Source organism: Onychostruthus taczanowskii, unplaced genomic scaffold (genome assembly GCF_017590055.1).
Source record: "Onychostruthus taczanowskii isolate IOZ18803 unplaced genomic scaffold, ASM1759005v1 scaffold52, whole genome shotgun sequence".
NCBI lineage: Eukaryota > Metazoa > Chordata > Aves > Passeriformes > Passeridae > Onychostruthus > Onychostruthus taczanowskii.
Window position 1 is genome coordinate 750,189 of NW_024502791.1, and position 16,114 is coordinate 766,302.

General features: G+C 35.1%; 1 protein-coding gene across 1 annotated transcript in view; it reads right to left on the bottom strand.

Moving 5' to 3' along the window:
- Positions 1-16,114, bottom strand: part of CNTLN (centlein) — a 169,599-nt gene that overhangs the window by 45,531 nt on the left and 107,954 nt on the right. Inside the window, 4 exon segments of the mRNA XM_041416473.1 lie at positions 10,084-10,286; positions 10,420-10,426; positions 12,540-12,581; positions 13,939-14,092. Of these exon segments, the coding sequence (XP_041272407.1) occupies positions 10,084-10,286; positions 10,420-10,426; positions 12,540-12,581; positions 13,939-14,092 (406 nt within the window).

The window sequence follows — 16,114 nt, forward strand, 5'->3', positions numbered from 1 at the left end:
CCTGCCACTTAGGCTTCCTCATATCTTAGTCTTTTGGTGAAAGAGATTGTAAAGTTTTCAAATAAGTGCAGCACCTGTAGATTTTTAATTGAAATTACTTTTTATTATAATGCATCTCCCTCATTTTTTTAATAGGAAATGTAGTTGTTTGGGGTTTTTTTCTGCCAAAGTTTATATTGCAAAATACTTTGGGAAGTAAGCATTTTTACTGTTTTGAAGCCAAACCTTTAACAAACTATCTCACCTTGAGTATTTTATCAAGATTTAGACTAAAAAAAAAAAAATTAAAATTAAACTGTCTCTATGCCCCCAGTTAAAATGGAAAGCATTTTCCTAAAAAAATTTCACGACTACCTAATTAAAAATATATTTTCTTATGCTTAATCCTCCTGGTAAAATATGAAGTAAATATTTAAAAAATCATAATTTATCTTTCCTTTTCTGCATTTTCCTTTACCAACTTACATACTATCTATATCAAATACTTTAATTTTTTCTCAGCTCTGCAATCAGCAAAATTTAAGGCGTTTTGCAGGGCTCACATAATCCTATATTCTGTATATATTACACAAAAAAGCCATTTTTCCTTCTCTGCATATCTTCTGCTTAAGACTAATGATCTTTAAATGCTCCTGTTGCTCACCATGGAACGGGCATTTCCTTTGGGTTGCTTCCTTCATTTCAATATCCATCTTCCCTGTGCCGTGACTTTAGATGTGTATGTCTTCAGTGGTGATGTCTTCTTCCTCTGCCTCAGAATTTCTCTTCCTTATAGCCTGATGTTTGAACACTATTATAGCACTCCTGCTTGGCTTCAGGTAGATCCTTAAAAACAAGTGGTTTGACTATCTTAAATTCATCATCCTTGTTTACATCTCTTTTCTGCATTTCTTCATTTTAGCATTAATTTAAAACATACTGCTGCCCACCTGAGCTCAATGACATAAACTCACTTCCATCATTGCTTCAGGTGAGCGAACAGTGTTACTGAAGTTGAGAATTTACCTTCCCATTCATACTTCCCATTTATTAAGCTCATGCCATCAAACAAATACTCTCTCTCTCTCTCTGTTACTTTTTCATGCATCCTACAGACCCAACATTTTTTTTATTCCTTTAACAAAGAACCTGCCCATAGCTAACCACAAGAATCTGATTTCTCTCTAATTCCTTTTTAGATTAGTTGGCCAATATCATTGCCACTGTCTGACTCTAACTGGCAAGGGTCAATTACAGTCACCTAAAAATTACAGATCTCATATCTGGTATGTTTCTGTCTTTGCTATTTTTTCAACCTTCTTTTGCTAGACTGATGACTCTACAAGATTTCTTTTTTTCAGATATTTAAACTTGAGTTACCGGCTAATCTGCTCTCTGAAAACCTCACATTTGTTCTCTGGAACAATGTACTTTCAAATCCTCCCCATAAGTCTTCAGGTGCATTTAAAATTAATTTAATTTGGATTCTGTGTATTAGAACTACACACATTATTCTAAGACCAGTCAAATTATGCCAGTCCAAGAAAACACATTCTTTCCACTCCTCTTATACACATCCAGTTCATACATTTGAGGACTGTATTTTTAAAAATGGCAATGGGAGTTCATGCTCAGCATTACCTCCTAGGACTCTCATTTTTCTTTAGAGTCCCTGGTTCCCAAGAGACAGCCATTCAGCCTCACTCAAAATGAAACCTGAGCAATGTATTGGTTTTCATTATGATGTAATGATTTGCTCATTAAAACCACTGCGAGATTATAACAATCCATACTCTTCCATCAGACTCTGGTGGATGATTGAAAGTTTAAGAGTAGTTGTCAATGACTGAAGATATCCTATTGCACTGGCTTGGATTTTTTACGCTGACGCTAATTTTTAAAAAATTATTCCAAGATTTTACTTTTAAAACAAACAGCAAAAAGATGATCATTTATTTCATAGAATATCCAGATAAAATAGATATATAAGGTGTAAACTATTATCCTGGTGAAAATAATAATGTTATCATTGATGTGAGGGATAAACTGAAACAATAATTTCATGGTATGTGAGATTCTGAGCTAGTGAAAATGATTAAGTGGTACTTATATGCATCAATTTAACCTTAAGGTATGACTTGAGACATTGAGTCTCCATTGCTTTCCATGTAGCAATGTTTAGTTCAAATGCAAATACTATGTAAAACCAAGTATGGTGGAGACAGTTTTTGAAATTTTATTTTATATTCACACTTCAGTAAGCAATGACTGTTGCACAGAGGCACACAAAAAATTGAGTGAATGTGCTTATAAAACTTCTGATACTTATAAGTCACAGAGCTACTTTTGTAATCCCATGACCCTATTCATCCAATTTCAAAATGCAACTCCTCAAATAAAGAACTGTCTTTCACCAATTCCCCTAGTCCATGTATGTACCTTGCTAACCATACTAAGCACTCTCCTCCACCAACCTTCTGTTCTTTACCTTTACATTGAGAAAAATTTATTTAACAGATTAGGACAGAAGCAAGGAGGAGAAGGAAATATAGCAAAGGAAAGTAGAAGCAACATAGAAGAGTCCATGGGGAGAGTGCAGGAGAATCAACTCACTTAATGTTCAAAATACAAAAAGTATCTTCCAATTCCTCATGAGTCTTGATAACTTTTCCTAAGAACATATTTGGGAAAACATTTATCTAGGCTGTGAAAGAGAGAAAAGAGTAACTGTTAGGTAAAAATCCATCACAAAAACTAAGAAGAGAACTGGAACTTCCAAGGGAGGATATAGGGCTGATGGAAAGCAGCTGTTTCTTGCATGTTATTTCACAGTCTATCAGAATACTAAATCAGAGAACATTAACAAAAATTTGCAGCTAAATCCCCTGTAGTTGCTCCTTCTCCAAAGTTTGAAAACAAAAAGGAACCCCTCACTACAGAGAGATCTACATGCAAGATTAGAGACAATAAAACTTAATTTTACCATGATAAGTAGGATGTCTTGAAATTTCCTCGAACTCTGGAAACAAGCACATGCATAAAGGGTATAGTAAAATCACCTCCATAGTTAATAGCAGTAGTTACTAATAATGAATAATCAATGGACTGCTCTGGTGAGCAAACCTAAGAGCATTGGCCCAACTGCAATGCAAACTGGTTTTCTGTGATGATCTCTTAGAAAATCTAATCTGCCAGATCTGAAATGTAGTCTCTTGGCAACATATGAATACTTATTCCAAGTCAACGACCTTCTTTGCATGAGATTTAATGGTGAATAAATATCCTCTGACAAAACCATACATTATCTGTAGAACCTTACATAGTAGAGAAGGTTCAAGAATCCAGTGTAGCTTTATGCTTTACTTTAATGAATGAGCAGATCACAGTGAATTCAATAAAACCACTCATGTGAACACAAAAGGAAACCCTGTTATGACAGTATATGTTGAGTTTTTCCAGGCCTCAAGTTGTATCTTGAGAATTTTTTTACAGGATAAAAATGCAAATTCTGTTTTGGTTCATGGTATTTTTTCCAATAGTAAGATTAAGAGCCAATGCAAAGGAAAGTTTGATCAAATCACAGGGAAGGTGAATAAAAAAAGTTCATATCACATGAAATTAATAACATAAAAATTACAGGATATCTTCTGTATCATCTATATAATCTAAATATCTGCTCCATTACTATATTAAGCTACAGATATAGATATATTAGCTACACTTGCAGAAATGTGTACAACCTCTGTAACATTACAATAACATGCTAATTCTTTTGATACAGATTCTTTCTTCTAATATAGAAAAATGCTTTTTAGCATTTCTACATGATACAGCAATATATATTGTACTGATTGTAAGTATATTCTTTTTATCCATAATATATTTTCTAGGATTTACTTATCTCTAAGTTATTTAATTTTGACATAAGTCCAGTGTAAGTCATAAGAAGTACAAGTCTACTAGTCCTAGTTCATGCCAACTTTTCTTTTTAATTTATGAATGAGACCCATTTCCTACATGCAACATATTTTACATGCTGTTCATTAATGATGCAACAGATCTACTGTAATTTTTGATCAAATATCAATATAAACAGTAAAAAGTATTTAGTTTTATTTTTGTTTCATAATGATGGCACAGTTTTATGATAAATATATTTTACATATAGATCCATTAACAAAACTGACTCCAGGATGTTGTAAGCATTTGATGCAGCAAAGTATCAAAATAATTTAAAAATTCTGGTGTAGATGCATCTTAAAAGGTCAGTTACTCTCATGTTTACCCTAGGCTATTACTTATTTTATTTCCAAGTCAACTTAAGGAGCAATACTGAGTCAGTGGTCAGAGATTACAGATTTCCCCATTTAGTAACCGTACTGTTTGAGCAAACATATTTGACTGGCTGACTGTTTCATTTGAGGTAGAATTTTGGAGTAGGACTTGAAAAAGGTGAATTCCAGCCTCAGAGGTCACAGAGCATTTTCTGTCTCGGTTGCCAGCCTTTGTAAGTGTAACTGCATACTTTAATGTTCGATTTATTAGGTTCAGCAAAGCTTTAATAAAACTACAACAAAGCAGAACCTATTCTTTTCAATATTGTCAATTCAAAGCCTTCAAAAATGACAAGTAGGGCCCAGAAATCAAAATTAAATTAAAAAACCCTGAGGTTTGAAGTACATTACAGACAATTTTTCCTGCTCACAGATAATGCTCCTGCTCAGGTGTGGAACAACACTGTAAGTCTTTCTCTCAAGAACACATAGACTGGGAGTGTGTTTTGAGCTTTTAACTATGTACTGTGAGTGCAAAGAGATAATTTCAAGACCCATATAAACAAGGGTAAAAACAGTGTAATGTCAGAAGTAAAAACCAGAATTTTTCAATCTAATTTTGAGAAAACATCAGTCTCATGCTGATACATAGTTTATTTCAATTATTAGGTAAACCTCTGCTGTCCTAGATTGTATTTGCAAACTCTGGAAAGGTCAGCAGTATATCCTGGTTTATCACAGGTTTATCCCTTCTGGTTTACCTTTCAACTTCTGTTGTATTTTAAGAAAAAGAAGAACAGAAAATTTGCTGGTCTGATTTGAAATATTTTTGGGAAACCTTGTTTACTTCTTTTGGCGTATTGGGCCCAAAGATTACAGTTCCCGTAAACCAACCTAAACTACTCTTATGAAAAGTAGTTAGGACAAGATTATCTATATGCTTCTAAAGAAGGGGAGAGAAATCATGATTCTCCTCATGTTTTTGGCAACAGATTTTGCCTAAACAGCTTCAAAGAATTCTTTGTTTCATTACAATCTCTGATGATGATGGAGAGCTGCAGAAATGATTTAGCATCATGTTTGTGAGAAGTGTTAAATATGATGTAAACAGGGTTTTTATTTTTAAGACAGATACAAGCAAGAGGTTCCAGACTTAACTTTGCTGTGTAAGAATGGAAAGGGACATTGTTCAACAGAGCAGAAGCAATTTGAACTCTTATCAGATTATTTTTTACCTGATGTGGTCATTATCAGCATCTCTTCTTTTTCTTTCTTTTACTACTTATATATATAAAAGTGAGAATTCCTGCACATGCTATTGATATAGCAGTAACTTTATGTAAAGTTTATTTCTATGAATTACTATTGCTTAACTTAAAGTCTTCCAAATTTCAGTAATTCTAAAACTTTTAATAAAATTTTATCATTCAGATCTTCTGTAGATATAATTAAAATTATCTAATGTACAAAATGAGAAATATCTTTTCATGCTACCAGAGAAAGAAGAAAACCCAATACTCAACTTAGAAGAGATGACATTAAACGTAGAATCTCTTTCATGAACTTAATAAAAATACACAAACACCCTGGAGTACATGCATGTAAGAGACTTCAAATATATAAAACCAGGACATTTATAAAAGTGTTTTGACAGGAAATAACTGGATAGGTTTACAACCATTTCTAACTGGACTGCATTTATCTAGAAAGCCCACCAAGTAATTGCACATTTGCTGGAATGAAAAAAATGTGAGGAAATTGCAAAAGCAGTTTCAGCTACTGCAGGATGATTACAAATAAAATTCATTTATAATTTCAAATTTATTCCTAAAATGTACTTTAAGGAAACCACAAACATACATTAATTATATATATATATATACATACATATATATATAAATAATTGTTATATTGTGTGATAGTACATTTAGTACATCTTTAAAGAGTGAAAAATCTTTAATGAAAACCAGAGTTTAAGTGAGATCTTTGCATAAGATAATACTTCAGTCAATAATTTCCAATGCATCTGAATTTATCATAATCTTCTTTGTTTCCTTGCAACTGAATAATAAATTGTCTGATTTACTTTTATTTGGGTACATAAGAGAAGTGAAGCTGTGATACTGGTTTTGCAGATGCAACACTGAACTCTGGCCTATACTTTGATACACTGAGCAATAAAAAATAGCCAGGAGAGTATGTAAAGTAAGCCACAACCTTTAAAGAATAAAAAGCTTTCTTTAGCAATTTACTTTTCTACTTTTTGTGCTCATACCTTTCTATGCTTGAGATAATCTACTAGATAAACAAACTATGATCTCAGGGGAAAAGAGTTCCCTTAAACTTCAAAGGAAAGTGAAAATCAAATATCTAAAATAAAGTTTGGAGGTATATTTAAAATGCTGTCAGAAAAAAAAAAAAAAAAAAAAAAGTGTAGTCCGGGTCAGATTTAAAATATGCTTATAAAAAAAATTAAAAGCACCTTCCCAGTTCAGCAAAAGTGTAGCAATATATCTGCAGGAAGGCATCCGAAAAAAACTTTACTTAAACCTTCACATTAGCCTTTTCAAAGAATGTGTCAGCATTTGATTGGTCAACTTGTTCTTATTCTGAGATTCAATTTTCCTGCTGAAGTAGACTTACACAGGCACTTTGCAATTGCCCACAGTATTCTGTAAAGAAATGCAGCTTTCCTATGACATCACCTGACAAACACTGGAGATGCAAAAATATGGTACATTTGAGCAGTAGACCTTTGAATAGCCTTCACACAAATAAGAGAAGCACTAGTGACTTAAACTGCTTAAGGTTTTAATTTCTTATTCAGTACACTGTCTGGATTTTTGCCACTAGAATGACACTGCATAAAACTAATTATGATTACTGTGTTGTATGCAATAAAAACACTCTTCTTATAAGTACTCAATGATAGAAATTAGTAGAGGGAATACTAAACCTTAGAGAAAAGATCCTGAATTTTTCCAACAATTTCTTTTAAATGCTTTTCTTAGAAACTAAGAAAATAACAAATACCATGGCTTCTGCATTAACTATTTGCTCCAGCTGTGATTTCTATACACCAATAACAAAATGTAACTACTGTACTTCTTGTACAGATGGTCTTGACTCAGTGTTTATGTGAATCCTTGGAGAATGCAAGTGTTGATTCTCACATGTGCAGTCACTTCACAGCCTTTTTTTTTAAATATGCAAGGAATTGCTTTTGCAGAAATCAAACAAAGCCAGATATCTACGTTACTGCAAAGCACTTATAAGGCCAAACAAAACCAGAATTTAAATCCAGAATTCTGAACACTTAAGAGCAGACAAATATACATCTACATACATGCCTGGGTGGATTTTTCAAGAAAAATACACAAAACTATGCATGTATATGTTCTGAAAAATCAACAGATACTAGACAGTCCTTAGGTTGCATGAACTGCAAAATCTGTCTCAAAATGAACATCTGGAACATTTAAATCTTAAATCTAGAGTTGATCTTCTAGAGTCCCTGGGGACTAAAATGAAGGACTGACTGCATAAACATCTGTCCTTGTCTGGTAAAGGATTTATTTTCTTAGATAAATCCAAGCAAAATGGCATCTTGTACCAGCCATGATGTTAACAGTTTCTAGACTGTTAAACTTACCTTAGCCTAGGACCAAAAGTTCACTATTAATGTAAGTTTACCCAGAACTTTATGGTTATGGCAGTTAACTGTAGATGATTATTTTTGGATATTAGTAATTTTGGCACTCTTGAAGTATTTAAGATTTTCTCCAAATGCAGAGATCGTGTCAATATTTTTTTTTTCGCATGGTTTGACTGCTTGTTTTTTACCTTCTACCTCTCAAGAAAATTCTAAAATGTAAAGTAACAAAAGCATTAACAAAAAACCTTAGCAAACATTATTTCCCTTGCAGTGTCTTAAAAATTCATTTCTATATAGTATTTCTTACAAAAAAAAACAAAAAAACAAACAAACAACAAAAAAAAACCCCCAAAAAAAAAAAAAAAAAAACAAAAAAACAAAAAAAAAAAAACCCCCAAAAAAAAAAAAAAAAAAAAAAAAAAACCCACCAACAAAGCCAACCCAAAGTCCCCCACACAAGTGTGTGCTATAGAACCATTAGATCTGTCGGAATCAGGGTTCTCTCTCTAAAACATGAGTGTACCCTGCAGTGACTGCGTAGTTCTTTACCTCCTTAATTTTCACTTGGCAAGTAGCCCAAGCCTCTGCTTTAAATTTCCCACATGGTAGTACCAGTATGGCACCTGAAGAGTAATTAGTTGTAAGAAAGGGAATTTGAATCGTTTGCTGAGAAGGAAAAAAAATGTGCATGCCTAATAATGATTTTTTCCTTGAGTACCCGAAACACCCGTTATTTATTTTTGCTTAGAATGCACCACCCTTTAAATAGACCAGCAACCTCTTTTTTTAAACCTTCCATAAAAACTGAGTGATAGAAAACCAGTGTGGTTTTAAAGTCATGCTATTTTTATTTTACTCAGTCTTTTCTATTACAGCAGCTCTTATTTTTACCTAAATTTTGTCCCCCCCCCTTTTCTTTTTTTTTTTTTGGTTTAACAGTTCCCTGATAACAGCATATTCTATTTCATTTCTCACATTGCTCTTCAACAGATACCTAAGGAGTAGTCTTTTAGGAAGGCAAATCATGAAGACGTTTGAGAAATCAGAATATTTTCGCTAAATTACACATATAGTTCCCTCTTAAGTTTATACTGTCCATGAAACTTTATATTACAGTACCATTCGTGAGATAGGTAGATCTTCATTGGTTCCAACGATCTTGGAAACTCTTTTTAAACAATTCATTACACATACATAGTTATGCAAAATGAGTAACAGAAATGAAGTTTTCCCTCCTCTAGAAATTAGCAGTTCCCTAGTCCTAAGAAAGTGAAAAGTGCTGCTCCTGATACTGCTTCTGCCTTCTGTGCAAAGATAAAAACACAAAGAAGTTTGAGGGGGAGGGGATTTGATTTCTTTTTTAATGTCTGCCTCCTTCCAGCAAGTCCATCTGTTGTAGCACTATAATTCTGGAAGCAGGATATGTGTGTGACCAACAGGAGACAATTACTGCATAAGTGTTTGTTGATTCAGCTCTATAAAGGGCAGGCCAATCACTACAGTATGAACAGAAAAGAATTCCAGCTGAGGAGCTGCATATAGATTAACACAAAATACATATATACATGAGAATGGGGAAAAACAGAAAGGAGTAATAGCATGGAAAAGGATTAAGAAGAAATGAAGACTGAAGCAAAGAAGAAAGTTCGTGTCCTTGGGTTGTTAACTAAATACTAGTCTCTCTTTCCACAAACTTTGTTTTTTGGCTTTTCACCTTAAAAGAAAAAGATCAGATTAAACAGATATGGAACAGGTCTGAGTCTCCTTCAGAAGAAAACTCTAGTTGTCTTGGGATGTATGGAGACAGCACCTGTTCTTCACGGAGGAAAAGGTACTAGCTCTGGACTGATCAGATTCTGAGGAAGGTTGGCAGATCATAGGCTAAAAGTGAAACTTACCTCATTCATTTGAATACATGTAAAAAATCAGCACAAAGACCACTTTATTTTCAAAAGGATAAATTAACTGTGTTGATACACTAGCCTCAATATCATCTGTACATATAAGTGGCCCACATAAAGCATGGTAATATATAGTATCTCATAATTTTGACTACAATAAATTAAAATACAAAAAATCAGTGTTATCAAAATTTCACAGAATTGCACTAGAATTAAAGTGAACATTGTAAGACACTATAATGAAAAGTACTTTACCTCTATGGTCAGTTGAGACTTGAAGTCTCTGATCAGGCAAATGTAGCTGACTTGTTAATATGTCATTGGCTTGTATAACATTTTTAATGGAAGCCACTGTGGTCTTTTTTTTCCTCTGTACAACAGCTACCTGCTTCTACAGTGGCTTAATTTTTTCCTGCAGTAGAGTAACAGAGTAGCCCAGTTTCTGAATACTGGTATTTCTCCCTTTTGCTCTGTTTGCTGAACATAAAATGGCATATTACTAAATGAACAAAATCATCATAAGTAACATGATTTATGGTCTTGTTTTGGCGCTTCAAAACACTCCTGAAATTTCTAAAATATTTCTTAGTAAACATACTGGTAAATTAACAGCTGACCTATAAAAACATAAAACATATAAAACAATCAACATATAAACACTCCATGTTGTGCTTTTTCTTAAGTGGCAACAATGCAAAATCAACAAGGACTTGGAAGTTACATGTGTCTTGAATTTCTGATTAAGTTTATAAAAAATAAAGGCTTCAGTGTCTTGCTAACAGGCTGGGGGTTTTTTTAAGGTCTAAACCAAAACACTTTTAATTTGCTTCACTGGCTATGCTGGGTACAAGGGGCAAACATGAACAAAAGGTAATGAAAAACCTCCTATCAGTCAGCAGGAGGGACTTAGTAAAACTCACTTTAACTGTATGAAACGATGCTGTTTGACAGTCATTTATTATGTGAGAATTTCACCTTAAAATAATGAGCTAAATATCAGAAAATACACATACAAATTCAAATAAGTAAATCTTGTAACAGCCTGTCAGTGGGTTTGTGTACCAATTTAATAGGTATTAAATGCTCAGTATATATGTAAACACTTTTTATCAGGAAGACTGCAATATTTCTCCAGTTTTTTAAGTTTTCAGATTTCAATTTCTTGGTCATGTCATGCAACATAATTCTGGGAATATTCGTATCTAAAATAGCCGTTAAGCAAATTTAAAAGAGTAAAGACCATCACATTCTCTACTAACTGCACTGAACAAACTACTGACATTGCAGGATAAATTAGCCATGAATTCTAGATAAATACAATCACCACACCACTTGAAAGACCAAGAACTGAGCTCTCAGCAGATGACAAGCAAACAATCCACATGTGCAGCAAAAAGACTGAGATCTCCACTCTAAGCCACAGCTCTAAGAAATGTATGAGGTGTAAGAGAGTTACAGTAACTCTGCTGATACTGCACAGGGTGTTATATATTCCTACCAGGTGGAGAAAAAATGACCAAGTCCTTGTATCATAAATGGTCTAATCTCCAACCCCTTGCACAGCTCAAGACTTTGGAGATATCTTTAGCCTCTCTTTGTATGAGAATACACACCAGCAGGGTCCTTACATCCTCTGGATGGATTAAAGAATTCTGTTAAAACTGGTGTTCCCAACTGCTAATGCTAAACATTTGTGCAATACTTTCTTTCACACTCATAAACCATGTTTTCAAATCCTATTGTTTCCTGCAACAGGGGATTCTACTGAAGTACATTTAACCACTTAGGGCTCTCCAGACACTTCCTGAGTCTGCTTCAGTTCCACCAGTCTCTTACAAATGTCTACCAGAACGTATTTATCTTCTCCACTAGGAACAGAGAGTAAATGTAATACAGGCCCTACAGAAATTGTAGTGGCTGTGCCGTACTACCAAGCAAGAGAGGACAGTGTCCTGAGTTCCCTGCCTTGTATGTCCTCACTCAGGAGTAGGAGGAGATTAACAGGAGCAGCACACTTTTGTCAGATCATCATATATAGCATATGCAACCAATCATACTATGTTGTTATCAATAGATTCATGGGTAAGAATTTTCCTTCTTTTCAGTTTATTTGATCAAAAAATATTGATGAAATAACACCATCAAGAATATGTAACAAGACCACAGAGACTGCATTTGCACTAAAATTTTGGAAACTAAGGAAATATAATCTTTTTTCAAACTCTGTCATCATTCAAAATACTGAATTTCAAACTAGTTATCTAAAAGCAGCAAGTTGTTCAGTGTTTCAGTATTCTGTTTCTTAAACTAAGAAATAATAATATCTGCTTAAGCTTAAAATTCCATTAAGTGATTTATTTGCACAAACATAGGAGGGAAAATCTATTAGGCACTGTTAAAAAGTCCAAGAATGAGTCAATCTGTTACAGATTGTAGGGAGCCTCTTAAGACCTGGGACACAACCAGCTGGCCCTCTTCTGTGAGAAAACAGCATATAGATGTTAGCAATGAGACAAGCAGCTCAAATCCTAGACAATCAATGTAAATAGGCTAAGAAGAGGCTAAAAGCATACTTTTCTCAAGACAGAATCTTCTGGACACAGAGAGAGTCAAAAGTATCTTTCTAAGATGGAGAAACTTGTCCAGTGCACAACAAACGAACTGAGAGACATTTATGCTTGATTAGTCAGCACACCATTAGGCTAGAAGGGAGGTAGAGAGGGCTGTTACTATCCCCCTCTTATGGGTTATGTCAGCCTGCTCTGTATGGTGCTTCTGACTGACAGGAAGTTTAATGGGATGTCTGTGGAATTCTTTGTCTGGACTATGAGACAGCACCACTAGCTTGTATAGCAACTTTACATTTTTAAATCATCTTTTACATTCCTGTCCAAATAGTTTTATAGGTATATTTGGTTTGCATGGCCAGGTTTTGCTAGGGGGGGAGCTACAGGTGTGGCTTCTGTGAGAAGCTGCCAGAAGCTTCTTCCATGTCCAGCAGAGCCAATCCCTGGCAGCTACATGATGGACCCACCATGGGCCAAATAGAAATTATAGCATCTCTATGATAACATAATTAAGAAGGAAAAAAGTGATTGGGCAGACATAATTGTGGCCAGAGAAGAGCAGAGAGAGAACTTGTGAGAGGAACAACTCTGCAGATGCCAAGGTCAGTGCAGAAGGAGGGGCAGGAGGTGGTCCAGCAGGTGCTGGAGCTGAGATTCCCCTGCAGCCCGTGGTGCAGACCATGGTGAAGCAGCTGTGGCCTATGGAGGATCACAGGGATGCAGAGATCCACCTAAAGCCTGTGCAGGAGACCCACACCTGAGCAGGGGGTGCCTGACAGGAGGCTGGAGGCCCGTGGGAAGCCTGTGCTGGAGCAGGCTCCTGGCAGGGACCTGCAGACCCGGGGAGAGAGGAGTCCACACCAGAGCAGATTTCCTGGGAGGACTTGTGATCCATGGGGGACCCAGGCTGGAGCAGACTGTCCTTGAAGGACTCTACCCTGTGGAAGAGTGACCCACGCTGCAGCATGGACTTCCCACACTGGAGAAGTTCATGGAGCACTGTCTCCCGTGGGAGACACCCCACACTGGAACAAGGGAAGGAGTCCCCTTCCTGAGCAGTGAGAGAAAGAACGTGTGATGAACTGACTATAACCCCCACCATGCGCTGCTTGGTGGAAGGAGGTAGAGCTGGAAAGGAGGGAGGAGCGGGGGAAGCTGTTTTTAAGGTCTTTTATTTCTCCTTATCTTCCTTTGATTTTGTTAGTAAAAAATTAAATGCATATGTCTAATTCAAGTTTGTTTTGCCCATGACAGTGCTTGATGAGTGATCTCTCTCTATCCCTATCTCAGCCCAGAAACCCTTAGTTGCATTTTCTCTCCCCTGTCTAGCTGCGGAGCGGGGGTGAACAAGAGGTTTTGGTGGATGCCTGCCATCTATTCAGGGTGAATCCATGACAGCAGACTTACTGGTCAGAAAATATTCTAAAATATAATGAATGCACCCACTGAAAATCTGGAAATAGGTTTTCACTTCTATATTGAGAGTCAAATTGATTAAGAGTGCACAGCAGTGCTAATATTAAACTCCAAAAGTCCACCCACGTGAACAAAACAATATATACCTTTTTATTATATTGCTCATTTTGGATTTCTAAATGAAGCACACTGCAGGGCTTTTTTTCTTCTTGTTTACTTCTGTCTGGCAGGGGATCAGTGTTTTGGACTGTCTTCATAATCGCTGTTTCCAAACTTTCAGAAGCTGATATGTCAGAGTCACTATAGGAGCACATGCAGGAAAACAAAATACAAACAAACAAACCAAAAAAACTTCAAACAAACAAAAAACTCCTAAACAACAACCAAAAACCAAAACAAACAAACAAACAAAAACCCTAAAAAAACCCAAAAGGAAAACATTAAACGCTCCAGCGTTAATGCATAAGCACATAGAAATAAACTTTACAAATACAATAAAGCAAAAATCTATCTCTGAAACTATTTTATCAAGTTCTACTCTGTCAAATGCAATCTCACTCTACAATGCAGAGGCCTGAGACTTCAGCTGCTTCTAAAAGACAACTTTTGTGACAATCCACAGAAGTGAAATAATGAAATATTTGATTAAATATTGAATGATTAAATATTTCAATAATGAAAGAAATGAAAAAATACTTTCTTGTACTTCTAGTATGTGAACAGCTTATAAACTACTATATTTCCACTTTCCTTCATTTTCACATTTTATTATATAACAAGTAAATACACAATCCTTAATAACATTTTGTTTCAATTGAACTTTATTTATATTGTTGACTGAGACAAACTCAGAAATCACACTTCAGGGAAAGCTCTATTTAGCACCCCTTTGGAATGCTCTTATATTCTGCAAACCTGTTATTCCTTTCACTGAGATTCCTGCCATGTAGAGAAACTGGACCTGAAACTAAATCTTCTTACAATTTTTCCTTAGAATAGCATTCAAGGTGCTCCTAATTTACAGTGTTTCACTGCCTTACCCCACGTAATCAATTGCTTTCTTATTTTCAGGGAAGTCCACTTTAAAACGTGAAGTCTTGGATATATCCTCTTCTATAACATCAGGGGCCATATATCATTTGTGTGAGCGGATTTGTGAAGGGATCCCTAAACAGAAGGCTAGTTTGATTTGTTACTTTTTAAACCAAGGTATTTAAAACAGCACAGCTGAGTTCAAGTTAAGTTACACCATCATAAAAATCCATGTTTTAGAGGTGCAGTTTACATAACCAGAGAAAAGGCCTCAAACTGATGAGGAGTCCACACATAAACATGTTTATACTTTTTAAAACCTGTCCTGACACATTGGTATGTCTCACTGATTGATGAGAACTGTTGTACAGCCACAGAGATATTTCTAACTACATACACATTTCCCTCACCTGCTTTAAGGAATGCCCTATTTAGAAAATGGAAGGCTTGCATTTAAAAACTGAGAGCCAGCTACTAGTAATAAAGAATGGTATTTATTGAAAAGCAGAAGAGGAAACTAAATTAGGATAGTTCCCTAAGATGTTGAGAATGACATCTTGAAACTTCAACAATGTTCACTGTTCTACGACAAGAATTCCCTAACCCAACATTTGTACAATTATTAAAAGCAGTATTTATGGCTAGCCACAAGTGAAGCTATGCAAATACTTTTCATTTCAAACTAAAAGTGGAATGACAATGTGCTTGCTCAATTTTTTTCTTAAAGAGAACAACACAGCAAATTAAATACTCACCAATTACCACATGCATACATGTTTCCATATGTGCAAACATGTATGTTTTTTATTAAAATCAGATCTGCAATATTTAATTATACATAAAAAACCCCCTAGCTTTACATTAATGATAACAACTGACTAATTACATGGTTCTTAATTTGTTTTCTCCCTTGAGATACTGTGTTCAGGAACCTCTTATTTTGAATGGAGAGAAGTAGTAGAAAGGCTTCATTTGCCACTATTCATTTGCTCCATATGACACATTGAGTATAAAGCCTATGAAGACAATTCTATTTTCTTTACTCTTTTCCCATATTTCTTGTATCTTGGATAGATACAGGCTTGAGAAATTTCTTTGCTCGCCTCTTAGAACAATGTCCTGAAAGACAAGGTGTGATAGCCATTTACCTAGTGGCTAACTGCTGCCTCCTCAAGTATATGGGGACATAATAAAGAGAAGCAAAAATTCTCATTGTTTATATGATGTTTGCCAGTGGAATTTTCTGAGAGCCTTTTGATTCATGACTGGGATTGTATGTGGTAACCATCA